The sequence below is a fragment of the Podarcis liolepis genome (genome assembly GCF_965112155.1).
Source record: "Podarcis liolepis genome assembly, chromosome: 5".
In the NCBI taxonomy this organism is placed as follows: Eukaryota; Metazoa; Chordata; class Lepidosauria; order Squamata; family Lacertidae; genus Podarcis; species Podarcis liolepis.
Window position 1 is genome coordinate 30,013,814 of NC_139556.1, and position 17,210 is coordinate 30,031,023.

A 17,210-nucleotide genomic window follows, 5' to 3' on the forward strand; every position below is an offset into this window, starting at 1 on the left:
TGTGCTGTTCTGCTGAGCCACAGAAGGAGAAAAGGAAATCCAAGCAATGGCGCTGGCCTAGTCCCATGTTGGACTGATTTGCACTAGGCACTTAAATATAGGGATCTTCCCACTTTGAAATGAACATAAAGCTCAAATTGTAGCAGGAATTTTTTTTGGGGGGGGTGTATACAGCCTCTTTCCTTGGGTCAGACCCTTGGCTACTTTTATTTGGAACTTTTATTTGGTGGTGGAGCTTGTAGAAGAGGCCTCTCCTACTTTTTCTCCTGTAATTCAGGCAGTAAATATTTGGCTCAAGAGATGTAGATTGTGCCCAAGGTAATAATTTGATCTTCAACTTTAGGGAAGCATGGTCTCTACAGCTGAAATCAAAATTTTAAAAAACTACTACTATTAAAATACACTTTCTTTATTATTATTATTATATCTCCAGCAGCTCCTCATGCCAAATGGCAGGCTGCTTTGGAAACTGAGGATACTTTCAAAAGTAGTTTATGATATGGCACAGGGGTCTGCTATCCCAAGGAGTGAAGAAAGTAAATCATCCTTCCTGGATATGCCTGCAGTTTAGCTCTTTCTGGATCCTAACCCTTTTTAAAAAAAGGTTATATTGATTTGAAAAAGTCTGCCTTATTGGTGAGACTTTTCTGTGCTCTCTCCCTTGACGGTGAACATGAAATTCAACACGAATCTTCACTGCAGTAACTCCTCTCCCCTCTGAATGAAAACTGTATAAATTGATCAGTGCATCTGTAGCCTCAGTTAAGAATGAGAAGCCAGGACCTTGCTTTGCAGTTTTGCCTGTTGTCTAGAAATCGGTTCTGAAGTTGAGATAAATTGGTAACTGTGTATACGTATGAATGAATGAATGAAAGACTGACCCTGAAAGAGGTTATTAAAACGAACAGTTGCGATGTAAACACAAGATTAGGAGACATTTCAGCCTTAAGTCCTGGAGGTATTTCCTTCTAGGTGTGTGTCTTGTGTTCTACCATCTGCAGGTGACGTGGTAGAAGCTGACACGATATTGGACATGCCTCTTCAGCAAGGACTTAATTTTTCAGTCATGCACCTTAACAAGAAAGTGATAATCATGATTTAAATTCTAGCTTATACCAGCAGCAAATTATTTCCAATTGTTTCATCTTGACAGAGTGCACTAATAATATATCACTGCAGTTAGGTGACATTTGGAATATGTTGAATGATTCCAAATGTCCTTCTCCCTGCGCCTGGATTGTGTATTATTCTCTCTCTCTCTCTCTCTCTCTCTCTCTCTCTCTCTCTCTCACACACACACACACACACACACACACACACACATTTGGCAGAAATAGGTCTTTGATTTCTTCTCTCACAGAGGTGTGGCTGAAAGAAAATCTTTGTTCCAAGAACCTTTTATTTGCTTTCCTTAAACAAATGGTGCAGTTTACCCCTTTCTTTGTCCTTCCTTAGAATGATCTGTTGAACCTTTTGTGAATAAAGGAAGGAGGGAAAATACCTTACAAAGCACTTATTTGGACACAGTTATTGCCTGGTTAGGCTTGGCATTCAGCGATGGGCCTTCTCTCTCCCCCCCCCCCCCGCCGCCGCCATTTTGTTTCTGTACCTCTGAATCGTGTTAAAAGTAACAACAACAAAAAACAACATCAATCAGCCTTGCAAACAAATTTAATTTTAGTGACCGCGTTGCTTTAAAATGTCATTAAAATGCCACAAAAATAGTGAGGAGCACTTTATACAGTCACTTTACCATGTGCTTTACTGGAAACTCGTGGTTTGTAGCAAAGGTTCATATGAGACATTTACATGTACCTTGACAAATAACACATAACTGACCACATCCTGGCGCATAAGGAAAGAGACGTGTCTCATCTCCAGGCTGAAGATAGCAGTACCTGTATGAGCACACTGTGTTGTACTAACCAGGCCTGTAATCTGTGCCTCTAGCAGCCCACACTAAAGCTTAAGTGATCTGAGGAGCAGCCTTGCGCCAGTCATCTAACGCTTGGTGCATTTAGCCTAGGTTTCTGGCTGGCAGTGGTTCTCCAAAGTTTGAAACTGTAGTCCAGGGGTAGGCAAACTAAGGCCCAGGGGCCGGATCTGGCCCAGTCGCCTTCTAAATCCGGCCCATGGATGGTCCAGGAATCAGCATGTTTTTACATGAGTAGAATGTGTCCTTTTATTTAAAATGCATCTCTGGGTTATTTGTGGGGCATAGGAATTCGTTCATTTCCCCCCCCCCCAAAAAAATATAGTCCGGCCCCCCACAAGGTCTGAGGGACGGTGGTCTGTCCCCCTGTTGAAAAAGGTTGCTGACCCCTGCTGTAGTCTTTCCTAGCCTTGCTACACAAGATATTTTTAATTAGAGGTTCCAGGGATAGGATGTGGGATCTTCTACTTCAAAGCACATGCTTTGCCATTGAGATACGAGCAATGTGGGCTTGCATGCTGGGTGCCCAAGCTTGGTTTCCCTGCTCAACTCTGGAGCTCATTGGGTAGCCTTGGACAGTTTACTCCTCTCTGAGTTAAGTTAAACTTGTGGTAGGGTTGCTTTTTGAGGAGACCACTCCTCAATTTGAACTCGCTTGGACAAAAGGCAGAATGAAAATGTATACCAGCCGCTTCGCTTAAGAGAACAAATTTGATTGCAGGGACTGTCTAGAGTTGTCATGTTTGGTGGGGGCTGGGAGTAAGAGAGAAAGTGCCATGACTACAGTTCTGTAGCCTTGTAGGCTCAAGCAAATAAACACTAGATTAAATTGCCATCACCAGATTTTGCTTCCCCACAACAAATTTCACAGATTTCACTGTGCCTGCCTTTCAGGCACTCTGTCAAAATATATGACCTGAACTTGCAGATCATGGAATTGTTTTGGTTTCCTCTGTGCGCTCTGTGGGAGGATAAAAGGCACAGTACTTAGAAAAGTGATTCCTTTGCAGAGAATAGGTCTAAAAGTGGCATTCTTGCAAGTTGAAATATGTGTGCACCAGGTTGGTTTATGTATGCGACTCAGGTATGGCATTGGAGATTTGAACAGCATACAGGTTTTTGTTCCCCTGTGTCAGATCACACCAGTGAATTGCTTATAGCTTGAAGCCCTGTTTTTGTTGCTGGGATGGCTCTATGGGACTTTGACACAGCCCCCTAGGGATTTTAATGTTATATAGACTTTTGTTAGACGTCTGTGATTCCCAGCTTGTATTTCAAAAAAATTGTATTTATTTCAAGCCCGAAAGTTTGAAAACATTTTGGCAAAAGTGTTAAAGAATAAGAAAGGAGAATAAGAAAACTTGTCATTTCCCCCCAACTCTCATGATTTCTGTTCACAGATTGAGAGTTTTTTAAAGGGCTGATTAGAGATTACTCATATCAGAGGGTTCCGGTTTCAGACGAGGAATTTTTGCAGAAGTACAATGTGCCTGTCACTTTCTGCTTGGCATTGATCTTGGTATAATAATGGATAGTGATCTCATAATCAGTCAGATTTGTTTTATTGTTTAAGACGAAAGGTCGTAGTAATCTGAATACATGTGAATCTTATAAATATGTGAGAATCATACTGTAATGACACCACCTGTGTCAAGTGAAGAACAAAACTACGGCCTAGTTCTGGGGGAAGAATTCAGTTTTATCTGCATTTTAGTGAGATACTACCTAATTTGCACTTCTCGAACCAATATGTGAAGCGAAACACAATTATCTTTCAAAATGCATACATCCCTGAATTTTGCAATGCAGTTCTCAAACCACTCTGAACTAAATGCATGTATCAGAAGACAGTGTTTATAAAATGCATACATTGGTGAAAATAGCATACAAAAATGCTTTATATTGGTTGAAAATAGCTTGCAGAAATGTGTGTGCTAGTTAACCCTGCATAAGAATGCGTATTGTGGGAGAAGTTCGCGCTAAACTGCTGGGGAATTTTCATTAATATAGTGCAAATTGCTCCAGGAACATGGGGGACTGAATTTAAGGTTGGAAAGATGAGAAACTGAAATCCAGACACTAAGGGAACACATGCTCACACGCCTGCCAATCAGGGACAGGGGCGTGGTCTCACACCAGAGTTCCCAAGTGGAATTCCAAGACCATGCACGTGCCAGTGTAGAGTAGCGGTTAAAGTGTCAGACATGAACCTGAGAGGCCAGGCTTCCAGTCCACACTTAGCCATGAAGCTCACTGGGTGACCCTGGGCCTCTTGCTGTCTCTCAGCCTAACCTACCTCACAGAATTGTTGTGAGGATAAAACAGAGAGTGGACATTGCCTTCGGCTCCTTGGAGGAAAGGCAGGATATAACTGTAAAAAAATAAAAGCTAAATTTCATATTTTTACTTAAAGATCTACTCACATGGACTAGAAACTTGTGTTGTTGTAAAATGAGGAACCACTTTCTCTGGGTTTTGTGCAATATATTGGATTTTGCATTAGAGACTGCATTCTGTGTTGTATGATTCCTACACTCCCTGATACTTTGCGCCCTCCAGACCTGGCTGCGCTGTTTCTGATGGGAGAAATATGTGACTTGAAAAATGCTAAAGTCTGCTTTGGCACATGATTAACAGCCTGACCCTTTAAAAAAAAAAAGAAGAAGAAAGTTATTTCAGGACGTGTGTTCTTATTTCATACGTGCCCTACTTGTGATAGTAGACTGTTTAACATGTTTGGTCCATGCAAGTTGATGTGCAATGAAACCTCTGTAGATGCATCTGATATAATTTAAATTATAGCAGGAGGCTGATAGGTTGCAAATCGGAGGCAGAGGGAGGGGATTGAATATCAGGAGGTAGTAGCATTGCTCCACATCCTACATCTGTTTTGTCTCCTACATCCCAAAATCAATGCAAAGGGTTTGGAATGAGAATCTGACTTGCCTCCAGATACCTGTTTTATGTTAAAGGTAACATGACAGCTGGGGCAATAAGTAACAGTGGTTTCAATATTTTTTCTTGCAGGTGAGGATGACGAAGATTCAAATGTGCTGATCCTCAGCTACCCACAATACTGCCGCTATCGTTCCATGCTGAAGCGCATACAGGGCAAACCGTCCTCCATCCTAACAGACCAGTTTGTATTAGCCCTTGGGGGCATTGCCGTAATCAGCAAAAACCCACAAATCCTCTACTGTCGAGATACCTTTGATCACCCAACTCTTATTGAAAATGACTGCATATGCGATGAGTTTGGTAAGTAGCTTTGCCTCTTGTACTTCTTGCAAGTTAAAGCCACTTTGTTGACATTTTGCCTTCCTTTTCCGAGGTAAAAGGCAGTAATAATGGATAAACCTTTCAAAAATAACAAAAGATGCGTATACGTATTTGAATTGCTGAGCATCAGCAATATTCCACCTCCACTCAGAGACTATTTGTAGTCTTTATATTTTAAGGCTGCTGCTTATTACAAGCATTTTGAGAAAACAATGTGTTGCTTAGTTGTCCAATGTGAATTTAAAGAGGTGTTTGTTTGTTTGGATGCAATGCAAACCTTCCTTGAAAGTTGTTCCATACTGTTTGTTCTTAAACTTGTTTTGTGTTGAGGGGCCATTGTTCTGATTTACTTACTCTTTCTGGCCTGTCATATTTTCTTATACAGAAGCCCCCATGTAGAAAGGGACTTAAAATTCTTGAATGTGTGTCAGTGCATGTGTTCTTTATACACCCTAGATAGCTCTAGTAATTGATGCATTGTAATTTTTATAATTGTTTACCTGTGTTATGAACATCAAGATTCATTAGCCATAGTGCTGAGTGGATAAAAACTACAGCTCAGGGCAAACCAGTATAGCTTACAGCATTTCGCAGAGGAAGAACTTTGAGACATGAAATCCATAAATCTTTGTAATATAGATCATTTTGGGGAGTGGGGGAGTGCGGAGGAAGCCTTTTGCAAAGAATGAAATTATTTTCAGGAAATATCTGAGAGGAAAAGATATGCCCCGTCTTTTGTTTCCTGCTGTCCTTCTGCTGGTCTTCATTTATTTGCATTAATTCCATGGGTTTATTTAACAAGATTTATATGTGGCCTCCCCTATGCGCTCAAGGTGACTGTTGATAAAAATGTCAAATCTCAAAATTCGCCCCTTGCACTCTTAACAAGGTCAGAAATGTCCTGAACAATTGTAAAAGCAAGGTTCAGGCAGAGAAATGGGTTTTCTTTAAGAAATCCCAATGATCACACTCCTCACTGGCTCTATTCCGTGTCCTCAAGTGCCTTTGCCTTGCTGGAATGTGTCACTGAACTGTGGTAATGCCTCTTGCTTCCCCGGATAGAGGATGGAGAGATGGGGGGATGTACCCTACTGTACAAAGGTAAGTACAGTTGCTCCACCCACTTGCTGCCTCTGGCCCCACCCACCATTGACATGCAGCTCATGTAAGGTTGCCACAAAGGAATGTACCCCTTGGGGTTTAAATAGCTCCCATCCCCCTGCAGTGAGGCATCTGGGATGGAATATGAAAATCTGGCTTTTACCACCTATCCTGTTTAAGGCAATTAAGTCTGATTGATTGTGGTGAAATTTATTTCTGAGAAACTGTAGCCACAGATCTGTGAGACACGACTCTGCCTTTGCTATACAAAGTTGTTTGTATGCCTAAATATCTGTCTGTCTGTCCATCCATCGATCCATCTCTCTCTCTCTCTCTCTCTCTCTGCACACGTAATACCCATAGTGCATGAGATAGACAAAGATGTTCAGGTAACAACAAAAGGAAAGCAGACCACAGCATATACACACCCAACCAGAATTAATGATCATAATTATCATAAGCTGTACTTATAACAAAGGGATCACAGTCACAGCTCCCACATCTGATTATCACCATTAATAATATTACTATGTAATGTTATTTGCAAGCTCGATGTAACATTAACTGCTTTGTTTTGGATAGTGTTTCAGCACCCCTGGGGGTTTTTTCCTGATGTTTTATAATACGCTAGCAGCGAAGAAAACAATACAACCAGTGCTATACCTTCATCATCACTGGTACTCTATATACATGCACCAATGGTACTGTGCTTGATTTCTGTAAGCTCAGCTGCGCAGTCCTGGCTGCTACTCAAAATTGATCTGCCTTGTTCTGCCCAGGAGTGCTGGCAAGTTTTGAAAAGCGAACTTACATTTGAGAGAGACCTGTGTGTAGCTTGTTGAGGTTTCAGCTGGGCAGCGAACGTGAATGTAACGTTGTGTGCCATTGCAGATGAGATAAGGTAACGATCATGAGGCAAAGGATTAGGAGTTTTCTCCTGTCTTGCTGTTGTGAAAAGGCCACACTTTTATGGCGATATACCTGGTGGCCTGGTCCACACTTAGAGGGTGTCCCTTCAGGAATGGGTTCAGTAACTGCTGCTGCTTTTGTTGCTGCTGCACTTGTGACTCAGCAATGCCTTCTTGTTGTGCCAACCACATGATGAATGTGCATGTGGGCACTGCGATTTGCATGGCTGCAGCAGTCCTTTTGGAGTTCTCACAAATTCTGCCTCTGTTCAGATATTCTGGTGGCCTCTGCATGCTTCCAAGGTGATCCCGGCAAGTGTGACTCAGTCCGCATTTCTCCCATTGGAGAGATGCACGAACATTCTGTTTTCAGATTTAGCTACCTATGAATGCAACTTTTTCTGATTTTATGGTGCAGTCCTAACACAGTTTAATTCAGAGGAATCGTCTTTCACATTCATTGAACTATTTCACAAGTGGATTCCCCATGCTGCATTGCGATCAAGGCTCAAATCTTCCTGTTTTGTAATTGTTTGGACTTTGGTGTAGTGGTTACGAGCGGTGGACTCATAATCTGGTGAACTGGGTTTGCGTCTCCGCTCCTCCACATGCAGCTGCTGGGTGACCTTGGGCCAGTCACACTACTCTGAAGTCTCTCAGCCTCACTCACCTCACAGAGTGTTTGTTGTGGGGGAGGAAGAGAAAAGGAGGTTGTTAGCCACTTTGAGACTCCTTCGGGTAGTGATAAAGCGGGATATCAAATCCAAACTCCTCTTATCCAAATTAGAAACTATAAGACACCCCTGGTTAACATTTGATTCAGTTCCATACCCATGCATGTTTGTTTTTACCAAAAAGAGCCACTCTTCAGTGTAGGCCTCATTGGGATTAATGAAGGATGAGCAGTAGTTCTGTTTGGTGGATTGCACTCATGATGTACTCGAAGATTGCAAGGTCTGTTGAACAAGTTAGGGGTTGGGGGTTTTTTTTGGTGTGTGTGTGTATGTGTCTAATCTAGTGCTCCAGTATAATTGCTACCCTGTAATACCAAATGCACTGTGTCAGTTTCATAACATTGATGGGAAGCAGCTGATAAAGTACTCTTTTATTCTCCCCCCCCCCCCGTCAATAAAATGTGCTGCACTGGGTTACGCAAACCGTTTACACTGATACCATGTAGATTGATGTTGCATGTATAAAGTGGTGGCAGCTTAAATCTAAACACAGGCAGGGTGGTACGGTTGATAAATCGATTACTTGAAGGTACTGTTGCTTATCAATCAGATCTGAGAGTGGGGGACTTGATTGCAGGAATGCAAGGGAAATTCTTGCAACATGTAATTGGCTAGGTGCCCTTTAATTTGCAGGAGCCGTAGATAATCACAGAGATTAGACATAAGAAATCTCAGGAACTGGATGGAGAATATGAGGGAGTAGGAATAACCAACAAGAGTAAAACGTATATATTTTATCTTATTTATTTATTTTTCCATTTGTATCCCACCTTTTCTGCAAGGAGTTCGAGGTTGCAAACATAGTTCCTCCCCCTCTCCATTTTATCCTGTGAGGTAGATAAGGCTGAGAGAAGGTGACTGGCCCAAGGTCACCCAGTGAGATTTGTGCCCGATTCAGGATTTGAACCCAGGCCTCCTAGACTCTAGCCCAACACTCAAACAACTACAGCATTCAAGTCACATCTAAAAGAACACGGAAGTCTATGATGCAGAGCATTCTGACAAGATTACAATATGCCAAATACTCAGGCAGGAACCAAACATTGCTGGAACATTTATTTATTTACAATATTTACAGGACAATGCTGGAGTCACTTTGTGGGTTGCAGGACCTGTGACAGATACAGGTTGTTATAAATGAGATAGGCAGACCACTTTGACAAAAGATTTTCTCCAAAGCATACGAACCTGTATCCTTGCTAGAAAGCTTTAACAGAAATGATTTTTCCATGAAGCTTTCCCCCAGGTTTTTTTTAAGTTGTGCATTCTAAATGAGAACATTGTGTTCTTTTATTACTTTTTCTCCTCCCTCTCTGTTCTAAACTGGGGAACATAAAGAGCAGGAACTTAAAGATGAGATAGAAAATTATTGTGTGTCCCCTCCTCCCCCCTGCTAAAGAGAAGTAAAGCTATGAGTAGCCCAGAAAGTGATGAGAGAAGGCAAATTAGTTTTGTCAATAGCCCAGCAACACTGTTACCAGACAATAATCTATTGTGGCCAGGGTTTTTTATAACCACAGCAAATGCATGAATCATCAGTACTACTTACTAGTGCCATTTATAAAGCATCTAAAATTTGCTAAGCACTTGTGCAGAAATTAAAAAATAAGTCAATCCTTGGCCACAGGTTTACAATCTGATAGATGTGATGGAAAAGGAAAACGGGATGCACGGAGGAAAGGAAAACATGTAAACTCAGCCACTGATTTTAAATAGGCTGAGTTTGTGCATGGGTACATCATATGTATAAACATAAGAAATATAACTTCATAGAAAAAGTAATGTTGGTGAAGCAGGCTTTGTGTGTTGCTTCAAATGAACAGCCCTATCCATAGTTGCCACTGAAAAGTATTTCCTTATGTTGGCAATCCCTGTGCAGGGAGCTGCAGCTGAGTTCCTCTGCCCCATGTGCCAGTCTTAACTGCGTGCAAGTGATGTACCACATCAGAGCTGCATCATTAACTTGTGGGAACAGAGAGTAAACCCTAGAATACACCCAACCGTTTCCTGCATCTTGGTACTGCCCAGGAAATCAGAAATGGTAGAGGAAGCCATTGCTGCCTTATTTCACTAAAGAACTTCTGCTAAGTTTCCAAGGATAGCCGAGGTTCTCCAGAATTTACCCTTGAACTTGCAATCCAGTTTCTTTATATCTGCATATTGCTCATAGAGGCCATCTCCGGAAACTATTAACATGGATACAATATGTTAATACTGTACGGTCTTCCTCTCCCTTCAGTTCTGCGATCATATTGACGATCTTGCCTCCGCGGTCTTGCTGTATAGATGAATAAATGCGATGAAGATTTGAGAGAAGACTTTGCGGCATTAAAATGTTGTGTAAATTTGCAGGTCCGAAAGTGTTCCGCCCCGCTTAATAAGAACCAGCCCTTTCCCAGTTGACCAGAAGGCAGGGCTGTGTTAGTAGCAACTTCACCCCTTTACATGAAAGGCCACAAACAGAAGATCAAAGGGGGTTTGATTTTTCATCATGATCCCACTTTATTTGCATTCACGCATGACTAGACTCTATCCATGCACTCATTTCCTCTCAAACACCCACATCAGCTTGGATGGTAAAGTACCCCTGAAAAGATTGCTTTTTCCCCCCCTGTATAAGCTAGTAATTTCTCTTAAAACAGTAATGCATTAGCAAAGAAGTTTTACAAGCTAGTTATGATTCAGCCTTTGGTTAATATTCTTGAGTAAGCTTTTGAAAATGTGCGTACTTTACTGCTCAGTAAGGGAAATGAAAAATGTAAGGGTCGTTAATTTCTAGTACATGCTCCATGGGTTAAGCCGTAAGGAGGACTTCTTAGGACCAGATGCAAATAAAGAGTAGGCAGGCAGGACAGTAAGCTGTTATCCAATGTCCCCTGCATGGCGTACCTAAATTTTACAAGTCCTTGGCACAGGCTCAGTTCACACATTCAAGCACATTCCTTTATTTCTCATCGCTCTTGATAGTGTCAGACTAGGACTGGGGGAGACTCAGGCACACATCACTCAGCCTCACTCACCAGGAGGATCCTGGGCCAGTCTACCTCACAGGGTTGTTGTAAGAATAACAAAACTGGGCAGGGGAGAAAAATGTATGTCGTCGAGAGCTCCTTTGAGGAAAAGTGGGATAGAGATGAAATAAACAAGCAAACCAAACAACGCATAGATGAACTGGCTCTGCTTAGAGTTACCGTGTTTGAGGGGATATATCAGATGATGCAACAAGTTTCCCTCTGTGGTTTTCCTGCGCATGACGCACGATATTTGATGCAACTGCAGTCATAAAATGATGATTATGTGCAGGTGAAGCAGTTGACAGAGGAACAGAGGAAACTACCTCCTGCAGAGCCAGACCCATTGGTCCATCTAGCTCCATGTTGTGTTCCACCAGGCTTTCACAACCTTGGGCCTCCCAGATGTTGTCGGACTACAATTCCCATCATCCCTGACCACTGGTTCTGCTAGCTAGGAATGATGGGAGTTGTAGTTCAGCAACATCTGGGGACCCACGGTTGAAAAAGTCTGGTACACCCAATGGACAGTAGCTCCCCAATGTTTCAGCCCTATATGACAAGGCTGGACTTGAACCTGAGATGTTCTGTGGCTCTTCTCATTGTTTTTGTAAACTGGGTCGCTTTGCACAAGCATGTAACGTGAGAATTCAATTGTACGGATCTTGGTTGCTGGCAATGGAACTCAGAGGGTGAGTTAAAACCCAGGTTGTTGCTGCTGCTGCTGAACTAGTTTGGAAGTTTTCTCTGAAAGGTCAGGTGCCTTAGGAGCTCATATGCTGGATAATAATCTCCCCTTGTTGGTCCTCAGCCGTTGGTTTTCAGGGGTATACTGCTTCTGTCTATGGAAGTTCTATACCTATCATATTGTTTTAACCCAAATACAAAAAGTATTTGTACTTATTTGAATTCTGTGACCTCTTCAGATGCAGCTTTACTGTGGCATCCTTAGCAGTCTGAAAAATATGCAAATCTCCAGAACTCTCCAAAGCTAAATATTGCAGGTCTTTCACAAAACAGAAAATGGGGCATAGCCACAGTGACGATTAATGAATGGCAACGTTATATGCTGTATGTATATATGAAAAGTTCTTTCCCATCATTGTTAGAATAAATCTGAGTGGGTTTTTAAATGAGAAATCTGGAAATGTTTTGAATTCTTGGTCAAGCCTTTTTCTTATTTGGTTAATCCATCTGTGGAATAAGCTATTAATGATCCCCAGATGTTGTTTGTAATGATTGATTTTGGTTGTGAAATAATACATATACTTGCTTTAAGCACGCGCGCACACATAGGTCATTGACAGATTCTAGTATGATTTGGAATAATAATTTGAAGACAGAGAAGTCTAAATGCCATGTATAATTGCTTTTGTTAAATGATTTTTCATTCTTAATGTTTTTCCGTTCTAATTGTTTCCCTGCTTCCCATAATCTCAGAATAAATATTTGCACATTTTGACATCCTGTTGTTCATTGTAATGTGTAAAATAGTTGCATTCTCTAAGCGACATCATCAACAACAAAAATGGATAATAGGATCACAGTGTGCCTCCCCCTTGCAATGCTGTTATAATTTAATCCACTTCATGTTGTTGTCTTGAACTGTTACCAGTAAGACTGAGTGCAGGGCATGTCCCTGCAGTAACATTTCCAGTGCAAATATAAACTTGTAATAACTTGTTTTCCCTTTATATTTTGATACTTTCTTCTTGCTGAAACAGAGCTCTGAAAACAGCCTGAGTTCTGTATATACTGCATTTGTAACATCCCTCCTGGTTAATTTAGCGCTTTTTGATGTTGATGTTTTAATAGCCTTACGAACTGGTCCAGGCACCGTTGGAGGTTTTTGTTGAGGTGAGCAGCATGTTTAGGTTGTGTGATTCAAGTACATTGAACCATAAGCTGGTAGATCTGAGATCCACCCCCACCTGGGTGACTGAGTTGCAGTGGTCAACGCAGAGACCACTGGAAATGACACAGCTTGATAAGATGCCTTGCTCTGGCCATAACAGGTAGCTTCAGCCTCTGTGCTGTTGCTGAGGTTGGCTTGAAGACCTGACTTCCCGGGTCAGTCCTGCTATTTCAAGAGGACTGGGAACCAACATTCAAGTCCTTTCCCCCAATTGTTCCTCTGCAAAAATAACAACTGTGACTTTCCCCCAAAGAGTGTTGCACAGTCGATCATGCATGAGAATGTGAAGCATTTTGCAAGTATATCTGAGAGCTGGGGTGCAATACAGCCCAGAAAATGTGCAGCAACTGCCAATGCACTGCAACCAGTTATAGTAGTATGGAAGACTGTTGCCCAGCCTATGTATGGGCTATGAAGTACGCCTACCCCAGGTATATCTGGGTGTGGAGAGGAACCTGGGGCACCAAGGGGCCATCAGAATGGTTCAGTACAACACATTTGTGGATGCTGACCTCAAAGGACTATATTATTATACAGTATAATAAAATTATTACAAGTAATCATCATAATCAATAAGAAATGTAAGGGCGGAGGAGGAGGGCTTGAAAAGGAGGGAAGATGAAATTTTCAAGTTCATACATTTGAAGGTAAGTTAGATCTCAGCAATATGAAATCACCGTTGTGATAATATCATGTTAATAACCTCGTGATTGTAAACCCTGCTTTCTTGAATATGTTTTAAACCACTCTCTCCAGAGTCATAGATATTGCATGACCTGCCTTAACTCTGCCCCTTGTGATGCAGTTCAGTTATTGCAAGAATGCCGTATAAAGCTCACTATGCCTTTCTTTCTGCCTAAAAATAATACACAGGAAGCATGTAGCCGAGCTGTTAGAAGCCCGGATCTTATTGAGCTCTGTTCTAGTTCCTTAACCACAAGCACTCGTCTGTTATCTCATATGTAAAACGCTTGCTGTGGTTTCAGAGTTTCCAACTGCACAATATTGGAACAGTTGAAACAGAGCAAAATCAGAGGGGGGTTTCGACAGACCCGGGCTATTAATGTTTCTGCTAGACTAGGACTATGCATACCTAAATCTGGACCTGGAGGCTGGTCTCCACCATAGCTCAAGATCTTGGAGATTGGTGGCTTGAGATAGAAGCTGGAGTACAGCAAAAAAAAGTATTGCTTTGTTCACGAGGTTTCAAGTATTTACTTGAAGTCCAAGTTTCAAGTATTTACCTGTATGCTAACCTGATGAATCCAGAGGCATTATATTATCTGCTAGTTGCAGTGTCTTAAGTGCCCCTGAAGAAAGCTCTGAGACCTGAGAATATAGAGTCCACTGTAGATCACCAGGCTGAGTCTTAGCCTCAAACCTTCAGGTTTCTTGTTCAGGTTCCAGAGTCCCCGAAACAGTTCATTGATCCAAAGACACTCTTGACAACCAGTTAATCAATTTAATTTTAATTTTTTTAAAAAAAGAACACCAGTTGCATAATATGAAGACTCACCCAGAGCAGTTAGAAGGAAGAGGACCATTCCCCTTTAGTGTGAAATCTTGGGGAAGAGTGGGTTGACAGATCATCCTGTGTGAGGAGCATGGAAAAGTCTCTATTTGGAAATCAATACCCCATAGTAGGAATTAAGGCTTACTGACACAATGGTGGCAATGAAGGAAGTGTGGCTCCTACAGAGAGCTGTTCCGTGTGTGGGGCCACCAGTGGTGAGCAGGGCAGCAAGATTGTGGCTCTTGATGGTAACCTATTTAGTCTGTGTTGCCTGGCATCATGAAATACAAATCTGGGAAACAGCAACTATTTATTATTTAATCCTGATATTTATCGCTTACTGCAAAAAAAAGGCTCAAATTGATCTACAATTTTAAAAAAGTAAAGAATACCAAATTAAAGTGCACCAGAAAACAACGTTAAGTAAATGAATACATCCTGAAATAATATAAAAAGGAGACATCCCACCACCATCCAATTAAGAGGTGGACACCAATTAAGAACAAAATGTCTGGGTGAATAAGGAAGACTCCACCTGGCACCCAAAGGGTTGATAGTGATGGGACCAGGAACACCTCTCTGGGGATGGCTTTCCACAGTTGGGGAGCCATCACTGAGAAGGCTTGATCTTGTATTGCCTTCCTACGCACCTCCTTCAAAGGGGGCACATGAAGAAGAGCCTCAGGTGATGAACACAAGGTCTGGGTAGGTTCATGTGGGGAAAGGCAGCCCCTAAGCTATTGGGCTTCCCAGCCGCATAATTCTTTGTAGGTCAAAACCAGAGATTGTAATTGAGTCTGGAAACTAATTGGCAGCAGTGCAGTTGGACCACATTTTGATCAAACCTCCTACTTCCAGTCAACAATCTGGCTGCTTGAATTCTACGCCAGCTACAGTTTCAGAACTGTCATCAAAGGCAGCCTCATGCATAACACATTGCAGCAATCTAGCCTAGAGATTTCTAGAGCATAGACAACAGAAGCTAGACTATCCCTGTCCATAAAGGCTTGTAGTCGAAGTTGATAGAAGGCACTCTGTGCCATCAAGGCCACTTGTGCCTCCAGTGACAGTAGCGTATCCAGAAGTTTCCCCAAACTGCATACCTGCTCCTTTAGGAGGAGTGCAGCCCCGTCCAGAACAGGCTGAACCCCACCTATCTGGTCAGAGGAACCACCCACTAACATTGGCCCGTGTAGTTTCTCATCACCAAGGCCAGGCACAGATCTAGCATGTCCATTGCCACACCTGCTGATGCGAAAGGGACTATAGGGCCTCCATCAATAGGAACTGTTGTTGCCTGATACAATTTGTTTGTGATTTTTGGTGAGCACCTGAGCCAAATCCCTCCCACAGATGTGGAAGTTATTGTTTAAGCCATTTGTTAAATGTGCTTTCTGTGGACGACACCTTTGTTTACGTATCGTCCCATTTGTTTTTGCCCCCTTCCTCGGACCACCCTGCATGCCTTTTGTGTCGGAAGCTTCCGAAGGGCTTTGTTGTGTTTTGTGTTCAGAAGAATTTCCAATCAATCACACTATCACATTTTCATCGTTGCATTCCCCAAAGTCTTCATACTGTGAGACCAGTAATTATTGCGAGTGGTAGAGAATCCTTCTCCTCGCCCCCTTCATCTCGTGTAAGTGCCAACATTCCTGAAGCGAACACAATGGAAAAGAGAAGCGGTTTATGTCAGAATATGGCCGCATTCTTCAGATTAAACCTACTTAGAAAAAAAAAGTCGGGGAGACAACAACGTAACATTTTCCAATGACTGTTTATCATGAATTACGTCAGCTTTCGTTTAAACTGCTATTATTCCTCCTTAATGCTTCTTGGTGCCTGCATAATTTACAGCATTGGCAGCTGTGGTTCTATGAAATAACCATTCACAGCCCTTGTATAATAGTAAAGAACATGATGTGTTGTCCACCCCCACTTTGTTAATTATTATGGGGCTCCTTTAAGCCCCCCTTAAAAAAAAACAACCAAAAGTGGAATAAAACATTGTGGAGGTATTTATGGCTAAATCTACTTTTACACAGCTCTATTTTGCTTCTGGCTAGTTCTTAACTAAAGCAGTCATTTGTGGTTATTATGCTTTGGGAGATATTATGTCAGGACTGGTTTAAGAGTATTATTATGTATCACATGACACTCAGTACATGTCAGCACTTGAGGCTCTCCTCCAATGGAAACCAGTGTAATTTTAGCTAATGCTCTTTTAGGAATAGGCCCGCTTGTAAGCTTACCTGAATTCACTGGAACTGTGCTTTGTTCCTTCCCGAGAACATTTGCTTATTATCTAAGCCAGGAGTCAGCAAACGTTTTCTGCAGGGGGCTGGTCCACTGTCCCTCAGACCTTGTGGGGGGGGGCAGACTATATATTTTTTGGGGGGGAATGAACAAGTTCCTATGCCCCACAAATAACCCAGAAATGCATTTTAAATAAAAGCACACATTCTACTCATGTAAAAACATGCTGATTCCCGGACCATCTGTGGGCCGGATTGAGAAGGTGATTGGGCCAGATCCGGCCCCCAGGCCTTAGTTTGCCTACCCATGATCTAAGCCATCTAAAGTAATGAGGCAAAATCTGAGGAGCAAGTACTTACTACACACATGCTTCCAAGGAAACAAGTTTTAGGATCAGGTGCAAAACTAAACAGCAGGCTTGTCGCTGGTTTAATCAGTAGAGGAATGCACTGCAGTGGGTGTTGTGCCTTTAATAATGGTGTGAGCTGTGATATGGGAAGTAGCTAGTGCAGATTTTACCGCACTTCATGAACTCACTGGGTGGCCTTAGGCAACCCTCTCCA

The 17,210-nt window shown here is 42.1% G+C and overlaps 1 protein-coding gene across 3 annotated transcripts in view; it reads left to right on the forward strand.

The window, feature by feature from the left end:
* Positions 1 to 17,210, forward strand: part of ARID5B (AT-rich interaction domain 5B) — a 182,715-nt gene that overhangs the window by 79,750 nt on the left and 85,755 nt on the right. For all 3 annotated transcript variants that reach the window (XM_083502392.1, XM_083502393.1, XM_083502394.1), the window contains exon 4: positions 4,961 to 5,191. In XM_083502392.1, the coding sequence (XP_083358518.1) occupies positions 4,961 to 5,191 (231 nt within the window). The remainder of the gene's footprint in view (positions 1 to 4,960; positions 5,192 to 17,210) is intronic.